The following is a 12,577-nucleotide window of genomic DNA, read 5'->3' on the forward strand; positions in this document are numbered from 1 at the left end:
AGGAGGTGATCAGGGCAAGATGGAGTCTCAAGAACTTTGGATTTACTGTGTTTGAAGACCTCACAACAGCAAACCAATAGAAACAGAAGGAAGCTTTCCAGTTGCAATGTGTCCAAAATTCCTACAGCATCGACAATAAACTTTTTATTATATTGAAAAAAGGTAAGAAAAGAAAGGTTATTCCATGACACAAAAACTTACAGAACAATTCTTAGAAAATAAGCTCAAACTTCAGTTATCAAGGAATAACTTGGTTGTGTCAAGTGCATGTATAGCGGATAAGTGTAGTTTTTTACTGATGGATTAATGGATACTGTGCTTACAAAGGTAAGCTGTGTGATTACATACACACCAGCAGTGCATGATTTTTTTCCTTGTGTATACATGTATATACATTTATGTATATATTTAACATTGTGACAGAATGGTGATGTGACCAAGTATCACTTTATATTATGCCTTTAAATATTAATCTTGCCATAAATGACATGTATATTTAATATCAATCTTTCTTAGAGATGTGTAAATGCTTCTGGATAGTTGTTATCCATCATGATTGAGGAAAGTGGTGAAATATTATCAGTTACATGTCAAGTGTTTCTGTTGTGCTGTGCTTTGTTTTGACTGGAAGTAACGTATTAACTGTTTGCACACTTGTAGAGGTTATTTAAAGAATTAATATGACTGCAGTATTTTCACCGTGTTTACGAGAAAACTTTTGTAAGTCGAGCAAGCATAAATTATAGAAGTAGAAGTAATGTAGTTATTATGTAGGAATAAGAAGTCTGGAATAAAGGAATGTTAGTTTTTGCCTTATTTTATCTAAGGATGTAAATGTTTTGGAAGTGTGTAGGACCAGACCTAGAATGGATGTGTATTTTCCTAACTTGCGTATGTTAAGATTTTGCCTATTTTAATGTAAGCTTTAGGCCTTCTGATTAATGTGTTAATTTCATGTGAGGAAAGCTAATATAATAAAAATAATATTGTCCATCTTACTCGAATATGAAGTTGTAGAAATTAACTACTAAGTGTGAAAGATTGTGTGAATCTGATAGAATTATTAATGTAACTTATTTTTCTTGACATAGGAGATTCATTGCCTAATTAAATATTGAACTTTATCACAATCTTCTGGTTTTCTGTACAACTGAGCTACATCTAGGAACATGACTTGTTCAAATAACCATAGGATAGTCTGATGCTATTGGAACACTCTTCATAAGTGATTACTTAGTTATCTGATTATACTGAATTGGATGACGAGAAAAGGTCAAGTCCAGGTCAAACTAATGTCATGATCTGTTTGAATTAAAAGGGATAACAAATTATCAAGAAATATACCAAGTGAACAGGAGTACTTGGAAGCTACGGAGAGGAACACCACTTAGTCCTGAATTATCTATTTATTTATCGGGTTTAGCCCTATATATATTGTGACAGCCTACACGCTACCATGTTGAATAGATCTGAGATTGGGTCCAGATCACGATGGTGTCACAATATAGATGTAAGAGTTCTACTTATCTCCTTTTATCTATTTCCATTGTATTTCTAGTGGTATTCTCAACTTACACTATTTTCCTGTATTCAGACGTACTTTTCATCCATATTACAATATATATACAGATGTAGACTTTTCTTACTCTTCCATTATTTGGTCCAAATCATGTCTGATATGGCATTTTATTTAATTATGAACTCATTTTTTTTCTTTTGTATGTAATGAAGAGTTATTGTGCAGGCATTGATCCCTACATCATTTGTGTATGAGAGTAATGTCGTGAGAAAACAATGTATTTTCCCACGCAAACTAATGATGTAACCATCAATATCTGTTAACAAGAGCAGATAACTCTGTATTACAAAAAATGTATGTTGGACAGTCTACTGTATAAACATGTACACAAGTCTCCTAGAATTTACCAGTATTTTCATTTGAGTGAAGCAAACCTATTGAACTAAGAAATGCTCACTTACATTTTACTTTTCAAGGCACATACAGTGTTTAAGAATATACATTAGATGCTTCTTTTGGGTAACTTTATGTGTTGTTCAAAAGAACTTTTGTTTTAATTCTTGTATAAATTTAGTATCTTTGAATGAATCAAGGTCATTCAACTCCATTAAAAAATGATACCTCTTGTTTACAGCTTGTTAATGACTTCAGCCATGAATCTGGGATTATTTCTTACATAATGATAGTTGATGCTGAAAAGTAAACAGATTATCGATAGAGGACAAAGAGACATAAAAAGATATTAGAATTAAATAGGTTCAGCAGACTTACTTTTTGCTCCTGCATTTTTAGGGCCTGTACGAAAAAGTTCCATGACCTTTTGCTTTTTATCAAGTTTGATGATTATGTAACCATAACTTTTATTCTGTTTCATTTCAAGAAAAGCGGCTTTCACCTCTGGAGCCAGAGAAATTCCAGACTGAAACAAAAATAAGAGAAAGAAACATGAAGTGTCTGCATATGTGTTAATCAGCTTTTGGTGGAGACCATCACCCTTCATTGATATATAAACTTGATTCCTCAATCCCCCTCCCCCCCCCCCCTTCCCGCTAGATGCTTTATGAAAAATTTACAAGTAAAATGTATTACAAATTTTGAATTTACCTTTTCACCACAATAAATTCTAGTGCCCTAAGGGAAACATTTGTGTGATGCTTAGATATAAGACAATATCAGTCTCTGAATCTTCAGTAGGACTAATAGTACACCATGTATAGTAACTACATCCATACTTGCTTCAACTGTACCTTAACCATCTATCTTAATGGTGATCCCATAAGTAATGATTTCAACGTCTACTTTTTTCACCAGTCATAACTTTAGTGTACCCTTAGCCAAAGGGTTAGTCACAATATTTGGTTTGTGATAACCCATTTATATGTATATCTACACTGAAATGTAAAAGTTTGAATTTTTTTTATCATGAGTCCAAGTTCTAAGATCAAAGGGAAGACATTTTAACACTATTTATAATTTTCAATCCCTTTCAAAAAGAATTGCCTCCGACAAAATTTTGCTGCAGTATTTTGTTTACTGCGTTCATTGCCCTGTGAACAGCCAGAATCATTTTAAAGTGGGGTGTCCTTGTAGTAGCTGATGACTGCCTCACTGAACAACTTTAGGGAGGCCTGCCACATGCCATCAGAGTAATTCTGATGTTTGATTGGCCCCCACTGAAGCCTGGCATGGGGTTTCTTTGTGTTTAAGTCCATTATGCTGTGCATATGAACCATTCGGAAATGTCTGAGCCAATGCTTTCAGCAGAAGCTTTTGCTGACCAACCGGTATATCTGAATTAATCAGGTCTTTTGGCTCCAACAACGCCAAAGCTTCCATACACTGGAAACCAAGCTTCAGTAATATTTCTGATGTTCTGGCAGACAGGCGTTTAAATGCTGCCCATTTTTTTACTTTGCCTTCTTCCAGGTCTTCTTGGCTGACAGCCTCCTCAATGATTTCATCATCCGAATCTAAATCCAACATGGTGAGTGGATTTCTTTTCCTGGTTTTTATCATTCAGGATTCTTAAGCCCTGTCAGTGCTGGAGGTGGGACCTGGTCACTCCACAGTGCTCTGGAGACTGTGGCTGGGCAGGTCAGTGCAGCAGTGTAACCTACAAACCTCCTAGGTTGTCATTGGCTAAACCTGTCAAGGTGAGGAGGTTAATGGCTGACCATACAAATCCCCATTATAGGCACAATGTTTCTCAATGGTCCCATTGCCCCAAACTTGACATGCCAAATGTTAGCCCTGACCCCCGGATAACCGACCTGATAGAAGTTGGGGCAATCTGACAAGAATGACACTCCATCCCACCTCATTAATATTGTATTAATTACTTAATACCTACATTAGGGTCAATTGCTCAAGGACACAACAACATCAGCACAGATTGGTCTATATTTTAGCTTCTTGGGATAATCACTTGAGGTCACATAAACCAACTCTCGCAGTAATTATGGCACCTATGCTAAAATGACATGATGATACCTAATGGAATATACATAGTATTTCAAAAATTATGGACATTTATTCCATTTATAAAATACATAGTTCTGCTCCCAGTCCAACTACATCCTCAAACACAACAACAATGATTTCAATTCAATTGACATAATAAATATATCCACTTGAGTCCAAGTTTTTGACAGTCTACAAATGTAAAACCATGTCTTTCTTTAAATTTCATTATTTATTGACTACACCTCTGTGAAACTTTCAATTGTGACATATTAGGTTTTGTATGTGTGGATTCAAATTTGCTACATTGTTCTGGTTTAAAGTCTGATTATTGGTGTCTCAAATTATCATCGACTCCCCACTCATCCCCGGGACACAATCCCCAATCCCCCACTCATCCACAGAACACAATCCCAATCCCCAACCCATCCTCTCGGACGCTCATCCACGGAACACAATCCCCATCACCCATCCATCCTCCGAGACACAATCCCCATCCCCCCACCCATCCTCCGAGACATAATCCCTTATCCCCCCACCCATCCTCCGAGACACAATCCCCATCCCCCACCCATCCTCCGAGACACAATCCCCATCCCCCCACCCATCCTCCGAGACAATCCCTTATCCCCCACCCATCCTCCGAGACACAATCCCCATCCCCCACCTATCCTCCGAGACACAATCCCCATCCCCCACCCATACTCCGATACACAATCCCCATCCCCCACCCATCCTCCGAGACACAATCCCTTATCCCCCACCCATCCTCCGAGACACAATCCCTTATCCCCACCCATCCTCCGAGACACAATCCCTTATCCCCCACCCATCCTCTGAGACACAATCCCCATCCCCCACCCATCCTCCGAAACACAATCCCCATCCCCCACCCATCCTCCGAGACACAATCCCTTATCCCCCACCCATCCTCCGAGACACAATCCCCATCCCCCACCCATCCTCCGAGATACAATCCCTTATCCCCCACCCATCCTCCGAGACACAATCCCTTATCCCCCACCCATCCTCCGAGACACAATCCCCATCCCCCACCCATCCTCCGAGATACAATCCCTTATCCCCCACCCATCCTCCGAGACACAATCCCTTATCCCCCACCCATCCTCCGAGATACAATCCCTTATCCCCCACCCATCCTCCGAGACACAATCCCCATCCCCCACCCATCCTCCGAGACATAATCCCTTATCCCCCCACCCATCCTCCGATACACAATCCCTTATCCCCCACCCATCCTCCGAGACACAATCCCCATCCCCCACCCATCCTACGAGTTACAATCCGTTATCCCCCACCCATCCTCCGAGACACAATCCCTTATCCCCCACCCATCCTCCGAGACACAATCCCTTATCCCCCACCCATCCTCCGAGACACAATCCCTTATCCCCCACCCATCCTCCGAGACACAATCCCTTATCCCCCACCCATCCTCCGAGACACAATCCCCATCCCCCACCCATCCTCCGAGATACAATCCCCATCCCCCACCCATCCTCCGAGATACAATCCCCATCCCCCACCCATCCTCCGAGATACAATCCCTTATCCCCCACCCCTCCTCCGTGACACAATCCCCATCCCCCACCCATCCTCCGAGACACAATCCCCATCCCCCACCCATCCTCCGAGACACAATCCCTTATCCCCCATCCATCCTCCGAGACACAATCCCTTATCCCCCACCCATCCTCCGAGATACAATCCCCATCCCCCACCCATCCTCCGAGATACAATCCAGTAAACACAAGAAACAAACTGACCACAGTGGACAATAGTTGTTTAAATTATTTCATCTGCCATCTGGATTCTTTCATTTGGAATTACATATTTTTTTATTACCTGGCTGATCTCATATTGGGTAATAAATGCTGTCAAATAATTTTCTTTGAATTTATTTCAATATCCTTTCCATCTTTTATTTCAATATCATTTAAATTTGTTATTTTAATACCATTTTAATTTTAGAGTTATTTAAATGGTATGAAAACACAGTTAATAGAATTTTAACTTGTTTTCCAATCGCCATGGCTCATTATAAATTGTACTCGTGCAATAAAAACACTGCCATAGCGTTCGTGTCTATATATAGAACACAGCTCTATAACCATATATGGAGTGGTATACCAGGTACCAATAGAACTGTTTTGGGTCGTTATGAACACGACATTTTTTTATCTTTTAAAATAAAAAGAAATAGAAATATATCTGTTGTTATGAAAATTCGCTCCTGGTGAAAACAATGTTCATTTTAAAAATTCGTAGAACGACAATGTCTTCCCCTTTCCAGAATCTTCGTAGGGCAGTTCTAGACAATTAAAATTATATACAACTATATATATGCGATGTCAATAGGTAGGCTACGTACTGTACCTATCGTTAGTTTACGGGGTAGTGGAAACAGATCATACTGACAGAGACTGAAAAATGTATATGTAACGTGCAGCCTAGCTTTGCACACGGTGGGTAAGTCTCTGATTCCTTGCAGAGATACTAGCTAACAAATGCCGATATATACATATAGTGTGGAACAGCAAACTCTACCTGAGTTAACAATAAAATTAACGAACGAACTAGTATTCACATGGACTGCTGTCCCGACACAGACTGTTCTGACTAGCATGTGAGCGTGAGTGCAAGCTCGACACCCAGTGACTTCACCTAACCCTAGTTCCAACTCGGTCCTACTTAAACCAGCCCACAGATGCCCGCAGACGCCCGCAAGTATACATAGACGCCCGCAGGCGTTGTGGATACGATAGTTAAGAAATAAAATTATATAATGGTTATTTTTACTTAATCAAACCCATCTGTAAAATTTCGAAGTGATTTCTCGCTGATTAAGAAAGTTATACGCGATACGATTTTCCTCTCATAACAGCGTGACAGCAGCACCGCCCGCCATGATGAATCTTAAGCCCCGCCCACTTCCAGCGCCGTAGACAATGGCACAGCTGTCGCCGGGGTGGTCAATACCTACTTGCTCCGCCCACATCCTGCACAATTTAGCAACGACAACAGTGCTGCCATCTAATTGTCGTATACTGAATTAATTTTTTTTAAACTAAAATTTCAAAAAGACACAGAATTCGCAAACGTGTCATAGATGGTTAAAAGGTTAAAAGCCATAGGGCCCGAAAAAATACAGAAATTCGTAAACTTGTTTTTAAAAAATGTTGTCAGTAGGCGAGCTATGCTGTTCTCAAACAGCTCTTGTTATACATAATTATATTAACATTTGATATATTATTTTAATTTCAAGGCATATCTTATAAAAGTAGAGATATAAGTCTTATGCAAAAAGTTACACAAAAAATATATCTGCACACCATCAATATATTGAACGTGGTCGCTATAATGACGTTGAAAGAAATGAGAGAGTTTGTACTTTATCTCCCCCATCCCAAATTATAAAAAAAAAAAAAATTAAATTCAAGTGAATGCAACGATCTTTTTTTAAATATGAGATAACCCCATCCCAAATTCCCATATTATAAAAAGCATAATTAAGTTCTAGAAAATGCAACGATTTTTTTTTTAACAGGAGATATCATGCAATTTTAAACATTTATTTGCGTTAATGCGATAATCAAAATTCTTAACTAACAGTGCGAACTTGGGAATTGTAACACAAAAAAAGTATATTTAATCATGTGATAAAATAGTTTAAGCCCACTATACTTCTTTTCGCGTTTTGATGTGTCACTGGTGGATTACTTGTGATTGCATTACCGGTAAGTTAGTGTATAATCTCTTGTGTATTGTAGAAGGTATTCGTTGTGAATGAAAAGGTGAAATGTCAACTAAGTGACATGATTGGATAGATAACTACCTGCAAATTCGGAGATGATGGGTCATGCTTATTTTTATTGACGTCGATGAGGCAGTCGCCAAAATTCTTGCTTCGATGGTGATTCTTTAGTCGTTTCACAATTGGCTTTTGTTTTTTTTCAATGCATATCCGTTAAGTTGTTTTCATTGCGTTTTACAGGTTAATGTGTCAACAGGATGGTTGTATATTATTGGGGGTTATGGTTTTTGCATAAAAGAAAGCTTTGTTTGGAACAAACTTCATCATTTCAACATGAACCTTTCCCGCCGTACATCGTCTCTTCGCCGAGTTACCCGTGTAGATTATGCTAGGTAATGCTATTTGTATGGTTATTTTTTTGTTGATACATGTAATTTAGAACACCGTTTCAATTACAAATGTATTACATTTCCAGGAATAATAAGTTTAAAATTGCGCGAAGTATTTTTTTTCTTAAATTTCATATATAATGTTGCGATTGGGTGATTTATATTTAATTTTCAGAATTTAGGTTTTTATAATATATGTATTAGGTTACAGTATTACTTATAAAGCTCGACAACAATATGGTCTGAAATTCTGTAGGACTCTTCCTCGCTAACATGGATCGAGTGTTTAAAAAATCGAAACGTAAATCAAAACAATTATAAGAGGAAAGAAATATCTCATACAACTATTATATATACTATAATGTAAGGAATCCTGTATTTCTACAAATACATCAAAAACACCCCAAACAAAAACACCCAAAAAGTGTCAATTTTGTGGGTGTGAAACTACAAAAAGCTTTGTCATCCTGGTTAGTAATATAAGTTACACATTACATTGTATTATGCTCGTGTATACATGTAGTCTATATTTTCTCTACTGTATGTGTATGTACATCAAAGAATAATGCCTTGTTATTGGTCATTGTAAGTTTATGTAGTGTGTTCAAATTGACCAACATGTCTAAAGAAAATAAAAAGTAATAAATAATCATAAATTTAAATTGGACCCATTTGTAGAACCACGTCCACGTCGTTGGGTCTGGAAACATATTTCACAACGGTTTCAAGAAATATGGCTAAGAGTTCTACATATCGTATTTTGTTTTGGAACAACATATAAAAATGTGTAAATATAAAAAAAATAAAGCAAAATAAATTAATTGCATTTCTGTGTTATTGTTTTAATTTTGTATTTCACTTTTGTCTTTTTTACTTTTTCATTTCATTATTTAATTCGCCATACCTCAGTATTTTGTGACAAAATTTAAATTAATGAGATTCATTGTATTTTTTTTGTAAGCCAATTATCTGGTCAATATTCATTTGATATTAACAATTATTTAATATAATTGTATTTCAAGTTGATTTATTTAACATTTACTTTATATATATTTATGCAGTTATTCATACAGCACAAGTATTTTTCCATTCCGGCGACAGCAGTGTTAAGTTCTTCCATATATGGTTCTTCATATTAACACCACGGGGGGAAGTGGGCGGGGCTTAAGATTCATCATGGCGGGCGGCGCTGCTGTCACGCGAGAGGAAAATCGTATCGCGTATAACTTTCTTTATCAGCGAGAAATCACTTCGAAATTTTACAGATGGGTTTGATTAAGTAAAAATAACCATTATATAACTTTATTTCTTAACTATCGTATCCAGAACGCCTGCGGGCGTCTATGTATACTTGCGGGCGTCTGCGGGCTGGTTTAAGTAGGACCCGTTCCAACTACTGAACTCGTCGCCGAGCAATACCACTTAGTCGGTCCTGAATAAGCACTAGGTTGTCCTACCAACTAAGTCAACCCTTGCTCGGGTTCTAACCTAACCCTATAGCTAGCTACCCACAGTCAAAAGTCCAAGCTTCGGTGAGAACTAAACAGCTTTCGCACCAGCTTGACAAGCTGTTTCGGAAAAGCCACTATTTCAGACTTTCACCCACCACCTGTTACAAATGACTGTGTTACGTGCTTAGTAAGAAGTCTTTCGTCGTCTGTGTATCTCTGAAAGCTTCACCAACATTCAGTATAACAGCGCTCGCGATAATTCAAAGTAATTACATATACTTACCATCGACATGTTGACGCTTGTAGACACTGCGTAGAAATAGCAGGAAGTATAGTTAGTAATCACCAGAACGAGGCGTCGAGGTCACACATCTAATACCGTAGCATGTACAGTGTGCCGTTTATATATCCTTGTCAGTCTTAAAATAGGTATGACTTGTTTGATAACTTGAGCATACTATATTTGGTTAACCGAATAACGAAGTGTGTCACGTGTATAAGTGAGATACATGGAATTCCAAGATATTCGATTGCAATGTTGGGCACTGAGTTTTGACAATTGCATTAAGAAGTGACATATATGGTGTTATCTTTACGTCTGTCACGACATTGTGTTCATTGTCAGTCCGTAATTTTGTTATTTTTTGTCCGGAGATTTAAGTTTTTTACAAAGCCTTCGAATCTTTTACCCATAGTGGCTTTTACACGGCAATGGATCTTTGTATTAGCCCTCTAAAACCGTCATTAAATGAAAAAAGTATGTCGTTATGTCAAAAAATCGTTAAATAATTCCAAATTATACCAGCATTTTTCGAAGATATTTTTTATAAAATGGAACGAAGTTGATATATAATCTGTTTACCATCTCGTCATACTTTTTCGACCTTAGTGCACATGATATTGTACTACAGGCGAAAAAGTTGGTCCAATCCTCACTACGTATACACACGTTTGTCTGATGAAAGTAACCGTGTAGTCATCGAAACATTAATTCTGGTTGTGTTTTAAGAACGTTTCTATAGATCTGGGGAGGATTGGCATGTATACAAGTTGACTGTATATTATTTATTTACATGTTTGTTTATATCTTTTTACATCTCTATTTTATTAAGTAATTCAGTTAACAGAGTAATAATTAATGTGCTAGTAACGTTTGGCTTGAATTGTGTTAATAAAAGTCAGTAATTTCCTACTTCAAAACACGACTGAAAAGTACTGCTGATTGAACACACCGGAGATAATATTATGTGTAGTTCGAAAAGGACGGTTTCCTTTTTCCACAGGATTGGACTACCATATTAACTAACATTAATCCTGGTAGGTTTCCCTCTACTTCTATCTATTTAATCCTAGCATTGAAACACTGCTGATATAGACCCTGACAATAGAATATTTCTTGAGAAAATACTGTTTGTAATGCGAAACTAGAGTGTTATTTTATGACCAATCTACTCAAATATTGCGGAAATATGACAAGATCATGTACTGTTCTGTGACCTGTCGGCGTGATCAAATCGATTACCAAATACGGTCTGTTATGGGCGTCACACCTGTTCTCGAAAATAGACGGACTAGCGGAAGACATTGGCAGAGGAAATTAAAATGTCATACTTTCAAAATTTGAAAGAAAAATAAATAAAAAAAAAAAAAAAATGGGACAGTTGCTATATTTCAAAATATTTAACGCCTGAATTATGTTCAGGTATGTAATTATAAGTGACAATGACACAAGGAAGACATAACCATATATGGTTGTTTCCTACCATGATTGCAGTCATACGTGGTTCTTTAATCTTTTTATAAGTCCGTCCGTTTAAATATGACCATATTTTGCATTGACCTACCAAAGGTGTTTGTCTCTAGTGTTAAAAATATCTTCACTACGTCATTTTTGTTTACCACTGTTGTACATGTACCCGATAAGGTAGGGTCCTTTCAAGATGGCGGACCTACACGGTCGCAAATTGTAGGTGCTCACTTTAAGCTAAAATTTCACTGGTTTATAGATAAAATCTGACTGGGACAAGGACCACTAGAAACTCAGGAATTCTCGAGATTTGTATTACACTATTTGTATAGTGCTGTTATTGTCTTAAATAATTGTGAGTCCTTCGCAAAGTCGAGCTAACTGTTGGATGCAGCATCGAGGTGGGACTTGCTGTGAGATTTTATTCATATTTGAATATTTGAGACTCCCAAGGTTTGTTTTTATAGTCAGACACGTCAATAACATTTGCTTTTATTTATGCTCGTCTCACTATAATATTACAAAAACGAAAGAAAATCTAGTTTGTTACGGACTGGTGCTCAGAAATATACATAATGTAATGAATACGTAAACATTTGTGAATTGTACCAAGCGTGTGTTACCTGTATTGTTACGTGTACTGATTACGTCATATTATGTGGGCTCACTCAGGTGTATATATACCGCTGACTGTACCTGGTTTCAAGCTCTGGGAGAGCGGTCCAGCGAAGAATATTCAGGTGAGAGCAATGACAGGTAAGCACTCGGTGACGTGAGGGGACCAGTGGACCGGAACGGCAAAGGGCTGACGTCGGCGGGCGCACGGGTTGTCGCCGGGTACGCCGTAGCGGCGTTTGGGAATGCCGGAGCCTCTGCGTTGCTATCCTCACGGCACCGAGTGACTAACTACATAGATATCTTTGGGTGCCCACATAATAAGACGCACTGCCCTGTTTCTAGTGGTCTTTTATCTGTTTTGCGAATAAACTGTGGAAACTGTCAGTGATAGCGTTGGCTTATTTGTCAGAACATTTACTCCTGGAGGTTCGAACGCCTTTGTACGCCAGAACCCGGAAGGACAACGATGGACCACAGACGGTAAACGGTTACAAAATTGGTGGCAGCGGTGTACGGCGTAAATATGACGTCGACACTTGAGGAGTTATACGTAACTATTGACAGACTGCAAGCGGAGATTGACCAGATGAGTATGTCGAGCGGTAAAGCACAGGCACA

General features: G+C 38.2%; 1 protein-coding gene across 1 annotated transcript in view; it reads right to left on the bottom strand.

The window, feature by feature from the left end:
• LOC132560118 (uncharacterized) overlaps positions 1 to 9,957 on the bottom strand; it is a 15,009-nt gene extending 5,052 nt beyond the window's left edge. Inside the window, exons 1-2 of the mRNA XM_060224763.1 lie at positions 9,878 to 9,957; positions 2,291 to 2,438 (exon numbers count right to left, since the gene is read on the bottom strand). Coding sequence (XP_060080746.1) covers positions 2,291 to 2,438; positions 9,878 to 9,886 — 157 coding nt within the window. The 5' untranslated portion in view covers positions 9,887 to 9,957. The remainder of the gene's footprint in view (positions 1 to 2,290; positions 2,439 to 9,877) is intronic.
• Between the last annotated feature and the right edge of the window lie 2,620 nt (positions 9,958 to 12,577).

The sequence above is a fragment of the Ylistrum balloti genome, unplaced genomic scaffold (assembly GCF_031769215.1).
Source record: "Ylistrum balloti isolate Yb309-2 unplaced genomic scaffold, AGI_CSIRO_Ybal_v1 Utg371016, whole genome shotgun sequence".
Lineage (NCBI taxonomy): Eukaryota > Metazoa > Mollusca > Bivalvia > Pectinida > Pectinidae > Ylistrum > Ylistrum balloti.